This window comes from Glandiceps talaboti, chromosome 21 (assembly GCF_964340395.1).
Source record: "Glandiceps talaboti chromosome 21, keGlaTala1.1, whole genome shotgun sequence".
Lineage (NCBI taxonomy): Eukaryota > Metazoa > Hemichordata > Enteropneusta > Spengelidae > Glandiceps > Glandiceps talaboti.
This window is the reverse complement of record NC_135569.1, coordinates 18108361-18121026: the sequence shown is the minus strand read 5'-3', so window position 1 is coordinate 18121026 and position 12666 is coordinate 18108361. Positions and strand designations below refer to the sequence as shown.

Here is a 12666-nt window from a genome sequence, read left to right as displayed (position 1 = left end):
ACTTTTTGGTAGAAAATCTTTAATTCCAAAAGTAAATGTACTTGGCTGATTTGGCTGACGTTTTGCAAGGATGTTTCTTGGGATGTACATATCAAGTAATATTAATTACATGGTGATCCCATTAGTCATATGCAAATTAGGGCATGGATGTACATATCAAGTGATATTAATTACATGGTGATCCCATTAGTCATATGCAAATTAGGGCTAAAAAATGTTATGTTTTTGGTGAAATGTTTCAGGAATATTGAGGCAGATAGGAGTGTACAGAAATTATTGTTTTAGTGATCTCATTAAACTTAAAAAATTTTATGGGGTACAGTACTTAACATAACATAATCAATCTGATTAAAATCCAATGTAGTGTACTCGTTGTGATTTCGTTTTGGCTGTTACATTTACTATCTGATTAAAATCCAATGTAGTGTACTCGTTGTGATTTCGTTTTGGCTGTTACATTTACTATCTGATTAAAATGCAATGTAGTGTACTCGTTGTGATTTCTTTTTGGCTGTTACATTTACTATCTGATTAAAATCCAATGTAGTGTACTCGTTGTGATTTCGTTTTGGCTGTTACATTTACTATCTGATTAAAATCCAATGTAGTGTACTCGTTGTGATTTCGTTTTGGCTGTTACATTTACTATCTGATTAAAATCCAATGTAGTGTACTCGTGAGTTCTTTTTGGCTGTTACATTTACTATCTGATTAAAATCCAATGTAGTGTACTCGTTGTGATTTCTTTTTGGCTGTTACATTTACTATCTGATTAAAATCCAATGTAGTATACTTGTTGTGATTTCTTTTTGGCTGTTACATTTACTATCTGATTAAAATCCAATGTAGTGTACTCGTTGTGATTTCGTTTTGGCTGTTACATTTACTATCTGATTAAAATCCAATGTAGTGTACTCGTTGTGATTTCGTTTTGGCTGTTACATTTACTATCTGATTAAAATCCAATGTAGTGTACTCGTTGTGATTTCTTTTTGGCTGTTACATTTACTATCTGATTAAAATCCAATGTAGTGTACTTGTTGCGGTTTCTTTTTCGCTGTTACATTTACTGTCGTTCATTTTTTTGTGAATGCTAGATACATACATCTGACACAATACCTTAGGCTTTCTCAAACCCAATCTTGTACTTACTAGTAGCCAACCAGAATCCATCTTACAATATAACCCTCAGTGTTCGAAATTGAAAGAAAGAGAATGACCAAACAATAACGATAACATCGTTGTCTATGCTCTGAAGTACTGTACCCATATGTTTCCGCATATTATGCGTTTTCATTGGTTGAGTGAATTCACTCTGTGCTCTCATGCGTATGTATGATGCAATACATGGTATTGTATCAGATGTATAGCCCAATGGAATGGATAGACATTTACTAAGGGTATAGTGTCATGCATTGATAGTATAGACCAGTGGAATGGATAGGCATGTACTTAAGGGTACATTTTTTGTATAGTGTCATGCATTGATAGTATAGCCCAGTGGAATGGATAGACATGTACTAAGGGTATAGTGTCATGCATTGATAGTATAGCGCAGTGGAATGGATAGACATTTACTAAGGGTATAGTGTCATGCATTGATAGTATAGCCCAGTGGAATGGATAGACATGTACTAAGGGTATAGTGTCATGCATTGATAGTATAGCAGACATGTACTAACTAAGGGATAGTGTCATGCATTGATAGTATAGCCCAGTGGAATGGATAGACATGTACTAAGGGTATAGTGTCATGCATAGATAGTATAGCCCAGTGGAATGGATAGACATTTACTAAGGGTATAGTGTCATGTATTGATAGTATAGCCCAGTGGAATGGATAGACATTTACTAAGGGTATAGTGTCATGCATTGATAGTATAGCAGACATGTACTAACTAAGGGATAGTGTCATGCATTGATAGTATAGCCCAGTGGAATGGATAGACATGTACTAAGGGATAGTGTCATGCATTGATAGTATAGCGCAGCGGAATGGATAGACATTTACTAAGGGTATAGTGTCATGCATTGATAGTATAGCCCAGTGGAATGGATAGACATGTACTAAGGGTATAGTGTCATGCATAGATAGTATAGCGCAGCGGAATGGATAGACATGTACTAAGGGTATAGTGTCATGCATAGATAGTATAGCGCAGCGGAATGGATAGACATTTACTAAGGGGATAGTGTCATGCTTTGATAGTATAGCCCAGTGGAATGGATAGGCATGTACTAGGGGTATAGTGTCATACATTGATAGTATAGCCCAGTAGAATGGATAGACATTTACTAAGGGTATAGTGTCATGTATTGATAGTATAGCAGACATGTACTAACTAAGGGATAGTGTCATGCATAGATATGTCATGCATTGATAGTATAGTAATGGACAGACATACATGTATGAGAGGGTATACATGTAGTGTCGTAATACAGTGTCTTTCATTTTAATGTTAGATTTAGAGTACATGTACAATGTATGTCTACTGTTTTCAATTGGTCAGATTTGTCAGGTCATGATGTTACCAATTTTAGCATAGCATATGAACCATGTAAATTTGTAATACTGTGTGTAGGCACACTTGTATATACAGAAAGTATTATCACAGAATGCAAGTGACTTTCAAAAGAAGATATACATGTATTCAAGATGGTAACACTTACTATACAGGTATAAATATCCAAAATGGCCATCATTGTCATAGGCCGAAGTGAAAGTTGTCATGATGAAGTAGTTTCGGAAATACGAATTAGATAAGACTGCAACTTGATCTATTTATATTTAGATTTGAAACCAGCATTACACAGGTTTTCTTTCTTTTCACTGCTCACAGTACTACGGTAATTTGTAAGAACTTAGTCAATGAATGAATTATAATATGTATAGAGCAATGGTCATAGCCTACAGCTATCTGTACATGTACCTACACCAATGTACTTTCACTTGTAAACACTCCTAAACAATCAGTGAACGCCATTGCATGTGAGTATTTCATTTCAACTTTGTCTATTCCCAGATACTTTAAAGTATGTACACAGCTATGTAGGTATAGTAAGGGTATATGTAATTAGCCCATACATCTAGACTTGACTGACACAACATGCTGGCTTGACAGTACTATAACCCAGAGACTTGGCTATCTGACTTGACATACTGACTTGACAGTACTATAACCCAGAGACTTGGTTATCTGACTCCACATACTGGCTTGACAGTATAGCCTAGAGACTTGGCTATCTGACTTAACATGTACATACTGTCTTGACAATATAGCCCAGAGACTTGCCATGGCTATCTGACTTGACATACATGTACTTGCTTGACAGTATAACCCAGAGACTTGGCTATCTGACTCTACATACTGTTTTGACAGTACATGTATATGTATAGTAGAGACTTGGTTATCTAATACAACATACTGGCTTGACAGTATAACACAGATGCTTAGCTATCTGACCCAACATACAATGTATATACTGGCTTGACATGCATGTATAGCCCAGAGATGTGGCTATCTGACAGTATAAGTTATAACCCAATATAGTCTAGTGCTTTCAATGGCATTGAATATCAAGATCTCTTGTTCAGAGATGATTCAATACCATGTTAGCACCTAGACTAAGTTGGACTCTACTGAACAAATTATTCAAAAGAGTGAAACAAAACAATATTCTTCTTACGTCAACTTACAACTACTCAGACTAGGACAATGTTAAGCTACATACATTTACTATTGTACTACTGCTACAGATGTATTGAGGTGGTCGACAAGTTAACCAGAAAGATCTACATGTAGTAATATGATCTATTGTGGAAGTTATTTTACCTGCTACCAAAAACACCACAACTATAAATCTAACACATGATCACAACTGAATAAGCAAAGTTTCACTCAAAATGTCACAGCTGTCTACAACATGATATTTTTCTAGTCTGTGTGTTGTTATTGTAGTAAACACCAGTTACTTCAAATTGTAAACTCTGTAAAATACACATGTCTCTCCCTGGTGACAGTAAGTCCTACATTTGTAGAACTTACAGTGACATAAACAAAAAATATAATTGTATATTTAGTCCCCGCCGGATGGGGACTTATGGATTGGGTTCCGTCCGTCCGTTCGGAGCCATTTCTTGGAAATGCCTGGACCGATTTTTTTCAAACTTGGTACAGGGCAACATACTATGGCATACATATGCACAGCAGACACAACATATCTAAGTCTGTTTGGTTTAGGTTTGCAAGTGTTATTGCGTAATCAGAGGAGTGATATCAAAAACAACCATAAGAGACCAAACAACATTAACCAGGTTTGAAAATGACAACATAAACTGCCAGTTCCTTAAAACCCAATCATAGCGAGGACTATGTTATTTTCATTCTCAATGACTTGTTTCATTTATGAATTACCAATCCTATCAATATACATTCTTCATTGTTGACATCAAAATTTCTCATTTTTGCACATGTTTTTAGAAAGGTTTTGCAAATTAGGTAATGGAAAATCATACAAACATGATCAAATATACTCTACTGTACTCATTCCATATATACACATGTACAAGCCTGTCTACTGACTGAATCTATGACTCTACGTACTACACTCATTCACTAACTGTCTACTGACTGAATCTGTAACTCCACTACACTCATTCACTATGGCCTGTCTACATACTGACTGAATCTGTAACTCCACTACACTCATTCACTATGGCCTGTCTACATACTGACTGAATCTGTGACTCTGCTACACTCATTCCCTATAGCCTGTCTACTGACTAAATCTGTAACTCCACTACACTCATTCACTATAGCATGTCTACTGACTGAATCTGTAACTCCACTACACTCATTCACTATAGTCTGTCTACTGACTAAATCTATAACTCTACTACACTCATTCACTATACTCTGTCTACTGACTAATCTATAACTCTACTACACTCATTCACTATAGCCTGTCTACTGACTAAATCTATGACTCTACTACACTCATTCACTATAGCCTGTCTACTGACTGAATCTGTGACTCCACTACACTCATTAGTCCCCGCGGACGAAGTCCGGAACGGGGACTTATGGATTGGGTTCCGTCTGTCCGTCCGTCCGTCCGTCCGTCTGTCCGTCCGTTCGCAGCTGTTTCTTGGAGATGCCTGGACCGATTTTTTAGCTCCGCTGTCAGCGAAAGCTGAAAGCGTAGCTTTAGGTATAGGTTGTATAGAGTATAGAGAGTAGAGTGAATCATAGGTGTCCGTCAAACTTTTATATTTTCATTATTTTCTCCGAAAGTGACAGTCAGTATTCTAAGATATTTGGTGTGCATGTTCCCTGGGGGGAGGCTATTCAGATTTGTTCATGCCAAGTTGATCTGTGCCATTTTCAATTTTTTATGATTTTTTTTCATAAAATGTCATTTTCATCATCTCCGTGAAAACTTATCGTCAGATTGCTTTGATATCTGGTGTGTTGATGCGCAGGGGGTAGCTTACTCAGGTTTGTTAATTTCAAGTCAGCACATCTTCATTTTTATTTTTTATGATTTTTTTTTTGTAATTTGAAAAGAAAATGAATATGTTAATGAGCATAATGACCGACGCCATATTGGAAATCAGTCGACGAGACTTTAAGTAAACTGCCACTTTTCAAAAGACAATATTGACGTCAAACAAGCAATGTAATATATGCTATAGTCATAATTCTACGCATTGGGCGCCCAAATGCATGAAGTGACAAGCGTTTTTTCGAAACAGGGTTGTAATCTTCAAATCCAAATTCTGCACCCCTTCTACATAATCAGCCAGTCCGCAACGTCCTTATTTGCATACTCTATCCTGATTCGACCAGAAGCTGAAGCTGACCTCATTTGACCGGGCGATTTTCCACAGCAAATACAACACAGGACGTTCTTGGTACTCACTAAAATCTCACTTCAGACCCACTATAAAAATGTGATGTTTTCAGATAACATGTAACTTGTAATTAATTCTATATTGTTGTGCAATTTGGAGTGACAGTGAACCAGAATTAAGACAACTTGCGTAAGGAAGGCATGCGGTTGAAGTTATGCAAGAGCAGTCTAACTGCGGACTGTGAATCAACCAAATTTTGTTTATTGGCCGACAGTTCACATGTAAAGTTAAACGACATGAACGTGTCTTGCCATTTCCAAAATGCAAATATTTGGCAAGTAAAAATAATTAAAATAATCACAACTTTAATTTGGCTTCAGACTTTGCATTATGTTTTGCGTATCTTTCCCCGTGTTACATGTAAATCCGAAAAGGTTCTCTCGTCATGTCATCCGCAGTGATCATACCGCGAGGGGCTGCTTTGAGTACGAGCGAAGTGAGGCATGTTGAGGTATTTTGTTGAGAATTATAAATATTGCGAAATGTCAAGTACAAGGTTTAAATACAATGGAATGATGAAAAAAAATGGCCGAGTCTGCTGACAGGCGCCGCACCGGTCACAAGAAACACTGTAAATTCCATCTTTCTTAGTTTCCGTACGGCGACAACCCCAGGTACCCGGATGCACGAGGGACTAACCCGGAAGCAAGTCGTTGTCAGCCATACGTTACAGTGGTAACATCGTCCGAGAAATCGCTGCGTTCAGAGTGTCATTATTCACAGAATTGTTATTTTCGAGTGAAAACGCGTCTTGAATTGTATAAATCAAACAAATGAAGACATGTCAAGTTATATTTTGAAAGTTGTATCGCTAGTTTGAGACGATTTTCTCACGTACTATCGAGGCTTACTTGGACTTGGACGTTACTCCAGTTCATCGGGAAGTTTAGCCAGTCCGATAATTCTTTCTGGTTTAGTTTACAACACTTTTGATCACGCAGATTTTGTTGTTGTGATGAAAAGAAATTTAAAAAAAAGATCACTTCAACCATTTCGTTGTGTTTTCTTTATGAAAGGTAATAGAACATGAACGAGTGTTACCACTGTAACGTATGGCAATGGTATGGCTGCCAGAGACTCTCTTTCGGGTACTTGGCGGGGATTGTCGCCGTCCGGAAACTAAGATGGCGATTAATACATTTCTTCCCTATATATATCTACTACAACTTGTACAAGTTGAATGTTTTTGACTTGGTAAATTTGTTAGAAAATTCAAATTCAAATTGCCTCAAAATCATTTTAGATCCCTAGTTTATTTCATTCATCATTAAAATTTCCCAGGGTTAAAGCTGTAAGACAATGGAATTATTTATAGCCAACCTCAAAATCCTCTTTTTTTTCTTTTTCTTGTGTGCATTTCCCAGTCATTTTTTTCTGAGATTTTGTGCAATTTTTCATAACAGTAGATTTTTGTTATAAAATGGTGACTATGGTATAAAAGTACAATACATTACCAACTTCTGTGTAAAATGTGTTTTACAGTGAGACATCATATGAACCACTAACCACTTTATTGCATCGCTAAAACAGAACTGCATAGTGAAGAGCTGAAGAACTGAACCACTTCTACGTGTCACCAAAATAAAAAATAAAATTAAAAAAAAACAGCAGAGTTATTCTGACCGATAGGTCGCTTGTTTCAAACTTGGTACAGGGGCAACATACTATGGCATACATATGCACGTCAATTTGTTTTATGATACGATCCAATATGGCCGCCGAGCAACCATTTTGTTTGCGAATTTTCCCTGTCTAAAGCCATAACTCAGACATGCTTTAACAGATCTCATTCAAAGTTGGTATTAGGACAGTGTTCTATGACATGCATGTGCATATCCATTTTCATTGTGATACGATCCAATATGGCTGCCTGGTAGCCATTTTGTTTGTGAATTTTCATGTCCAAAGCCTTAACTCAGACATGCTTGAACAGATCTCATTCAAAGTTGGTATTAGGACAGTGTTCTGTGACATACATGTGTATATCCATTTTCGTCGTGATACGATCCAATATGGCTGCCTGGCAGCCATTTTGTTTGCGAATTTTCCATGTCCAAAGCCATAACTCAGACATGCTTAAACAGATCTCATTCAAAGTTGGTATTAGGACAGTGTTCTATGACATACATGTGCATATCCATTTTCATCGTGATACGATCCAATATGGCCGCCTGGCAGCCATTTTGTTTGCAAATTTTCCATGTCCAAAGCCATAACTCTGACATGCTTGAACAGATCTCATTCAAAGTTGGTATTATAGGACAGTGTTTTATGACATAATGTACATGTGCATATTCATTGTTGTTGTGATACGATCCAATATGGCCGCCTGGCAGCCATTTTGTTTGCGATTTTTCTATGTCCAAAGCCATAACTCAGACATGCTTGAACAGATCTCATTCAAAGTTGGTATTAGGACAGTGTTCTATGACATACATGTGCATATCCATTTGTTGTCATGATACGATCCAATATGGCTGCCTAGCAGCCATTTTGTTTGCGAATTTTCCATGTCCAAAGCCATAACTCAGACATGCTTGAACAGATCTCATTCAAAGTTGGTATTAGGACAGTGTTCTATGACATACATGTGCATATCCATTTTCTTCATGATACGATCCCCCATACCCGACCCATCCTTTATTGTTGTAGGCATGTTCCATGTCCAACAAGCAGACACAACATATCTAAGTCTGTTTGATTTAGGTTCACAAGTGTTGTTGCGTGATCAGAGTAGTGATAATTCCTTAAAACCCAATCATAGCGGGGACTATGTCATTCTCAATGACTTGTTAGTTATTGTCATGTACAATTTAATTCTGTTATTAAAATCTTTAACTAATTTTTTTATTTTACAGGTATTATGATGTCCATTGTGCTTCTCAACACTTAGTTTATTTGAGAGACTAGTTAATAAACAACTCATCCCTGCAAACAGTACTTACAACACATCAGTATGCCACCCTCCTCAGGAGAACTATGGGGGTTACATCTCATGCCCCCAAAAGTGGGTGTGGATTGTCTTCTGCCGACAGGAATCTTCATCACATTAGAATGTGTTCGTGAAGCCACATTGGCAAGTATCAAATCCCATCTGTTCAAGGAAGCCAAAAAGTACCCATTATTCCGACTATTACAAGAAGAAAATGCTTACATCTTTGTAAGTATCACTCAGGATGCAGAAAGAGAGGAATTTTATGATGAGTCAAGAAGATTGTGTGATTTAAGACTTTTTCAACCGATTCTGAAGGTTATTGAACCTGAAGGTAATCGAGAAGAGAAGATGCTTAATTATGACATAGGTAGGTACACAACATGACACATGTAGGTATACAACATGACATGTACATGTACACAACATGATATAGGTAGGTACACAACATGACATGTACACAACATGATATAGGTAGGTACACAACATGACATGTACACAACATGATATAGGTATACAACATGACATACATACATACATACATAACACGACATAGGTAGGTAGGTACATTTTGCATAACATGACATAGGTAGGTACATAACATGACATACATGTAGGTATACAACATGACCTAGGTAGGCACATTGTACACAACATAACATAGGTAGGTACACAACATAACATAGGTAGGTACACACCATGACATAGGTAGGTACACAACATAACATAGGTAGGTACACACCATGACATACCTAGGTAGGTACACAACATAACATAGGTAGGTACACAACATAACATACCTAGGTAGGTACACAACATAACATAGGTAGGTACACAACATTACATAGGTAGGTACACAACATAACATAGGTAGGGACACAACATGACATAGGTAGGTACACAACATAACATAGGTAGGTACACAACATAACATAGGTAGGTACATAACATGACATAGGTAGGTACACAACATAACATAGGTAGGTACACAACATAACATACCTAGGTAGGTACACAACATAACATAGGTAGGTACACAACATGACATAGGTAGGGACACAACATAACATAGGTAGGGACACAACATAACATAGGTAGGGACACAGCATAACATAGGTAGGTACATAACATGACATAGGTAGGGACACAACATAACATAGGTACACAACATAACATAGGTAGGTACATAACATAACATAGGTAGGGACACAACATAACATAGGTAGGTACACAACATAACATAGGTAGGGACACAACATAACATAGGTAGGTACACAACATAACATAGGTAGGTACATAACATAACATAGGTAGGGACACAACATAACATAGGTAGGTACATAACATAACATAGGTAGGGACACAACATAACATAGGTAGGTACACAACATAACATAGGTAGGGACACAACATGACATAGGTAGGTACACAACATAACATAGGTAGGTACACAACATAACATAGGTAGGTACACAACATAACATGACATAGGTAGGGACACAACATAACATAGGTAGGTACACAACATAACATACCCAGGTAGGTATACCTATGTAAAAACAGCGAGGGAGTACTGTATTTAGATTTACTGGGGATCAACCTCATTTGTATGATTTTGAAAGAAGTTATGTGTCAATCGTGACAGTCAACATCATACATGACTGTACACCAACGGTTTCATTTGGAGAAATTCTGTTAGTTTTCATGTAGGATAAAAATAAATTTCTTTTGTGCAGTCCTTGTCACCATAGAAACAATTTGGAAATTCACCTATTGTTTTAGAATGTGCAATACAATTATAAAGAAGAAATGTGATAAGCCAACAGCTGAATTGGTTACTTCAATAAAGGATCCGAAGATGTTTATATACTTAAAGCAACCCCCCCCCCCACCTGTTTGTTAATGTCTTATGATGTTTATTTTTCAGCTCTTGCACTAGGTATGTCAACAGCTGAGTTTGATTCCTTGAAAGATCCAGAAGTGATTGACTTTAGACGGAATATTCTATATATGTGTAAGGATGTAATAGATCATAGAGAGGCTGGTGGCAACCTAAGTCAGGCTATGCATGTATACCCACCAAGTGTTGAATCATCGGCGGATTTACCTGATCATCTTGCCAAAAAACTAGACAAAGGTAAGGAGAAGATGCTTAGTTAATATATACTTGATTTATTAGTCTCCGCCGGACGAAGTCCGGGACAGGGACTTATGGATTGGGTTCTGTCCGTCCGTCCGTCCAGAGCCGTTTCTTGGAGATGCCTGGACTGATTTTTAGTCCCCGCGGACGAAGTCCAGAACGGGGACTTATGGATTGGGTTCCGTGCGTCCGTCCGTCTGCGTGTCCGTCCGTCCGTCCGTCCGTCCGCAGCTGTTTCTTGGAGATGCCTGTACCGATTTTTTTCAAACTTGGTACAGGGGCAACATGCTATGGCATACTTATGCACGTCAATTTGTTTTATGATACGATCCAATATGGCCGCCTAGCAGCCATTTTGTTTGCGAATTTTCCCTGTCTAAAGCCATAACTCAGACATGCTCAAACAGATCTCATTCAAAGTTGGCATTAGGACAGTGTTCTATGGCATATATGTGCATATTCATTGTTGTCATGATACGATCCAATATGGCCGCCTAGCAGCCAGTTTGTTTGTGAATTTTCATGTCCAAAGCCATAACTTAGACATGCTTGAACAGATCTCATTCAAAGTTGGTATTAGGACAGTGTTCTATGACATACATGTGCATATCCATTTTCATTGTGATACGATCCAATATGGCTGCCTGGCAGCCATTTTGTTTGCAAATTTTCCATGTCCAAAGCCATAACTCAGACATGCTTGAACAGATCTCATTCAAAGTTGGTATTAGGACAGTGTTCTATGACATACATGTGCATATTGATTGTTGTTGTGATACGATCCAATATGGCTGCCTGGCAGCCACTTTGTTTGCAATTTTTCAATGTCCAAAGCCGTAACTCAGATATGCTTGAACAGATCTCATTCGAAGTTGGTATTAGGACAGTGTTCTATGACATACATGTGCATATCCATTTTTGTCATGTTACGATCCAATATGGCTGCCTGGCAGCCATTTTGTTTGTGAATTTTCCATGTCCAAAGCCATAACTCAGACATGCTTGAACAGATCTCATTCAGAGTTGGTATTAGGACAGTGTTCTATGACATACATTTGCATATCCATTTTCATATTGATATGATCCCCCATACCCGACCAATCCTTTAATGTTGTAGGCATGTTCCATGTCCGACAAGCAGACACAACATATCTAAGTCTGTTTGATTTAGGTTCACAAGTGTTGTTGCGTGATCAGAGTAGTGATAATTCCTTAAAACCCAATCATAGTGGGGACTATGTCATTCTCAATGGCTTGTTTTTCAAACTTGGTACAGGGGCAACATACTATGGCATACATATGCATGTCAATTTGTTTCATGATACGATCCTATATGGCCGCCTAGCAGCCATTTTGTTTGCGAATTTTCCATGTCCAAAGCCATAACTCAAACATGCTTGAACAAATCCCATTCAAAGTTGCTATTAGGACAGTGTTCTATGACATGTGCATATCCATTTTCGTTGTGATACAATCCGATATGGCTGCCTGGCAGTGATTTTGTTAGCGTAGTTTTCATGTCGATCCAAAGCCATAACTCAGACCAGCTTGAACAGGTCCCCCCCCCCCCCATACCTGACCCATCCTTTATTGTTGAATGGTTTATTACATCACGTCATCTTGAAGAGTAGGTATGTTCCATGTCCAACGAGCAGACACAACATATCTAAGTCTGTTTGA

General features: G+C 37.8%; 1 protein-coding gene across 2 annotated transcripts in view; it reads left to right on the top strand.

The window, feature by feature from the left end:
• Positions 1-12666, top strand: part of LOC144451366 (phosphatidylinositol 4,5-bisphosphate 3-kinase catalytic subunit alpha isoform-like) — a 74674-nt gene that overhangs the window by 4599 nt on the left and 57409 nt on the right. For both annotated transcript variants that reach the window (XM_078142183.1, XM_078142184.1), the window contains exons 2-3: positions 8773-9216; positions 10774-10983. In XM_078142183.1, coding sequence (XP_077998309.1) covers positions 8871-9216; positions 10774-10983 — 556 coding nt within the window. In that variant the 5' untranslated portion in view covers positions 8773-8870. The remainder of the gene's footprint in view (positions 1-8772; positions 9217-10773; positions 10984-12666) is intronic.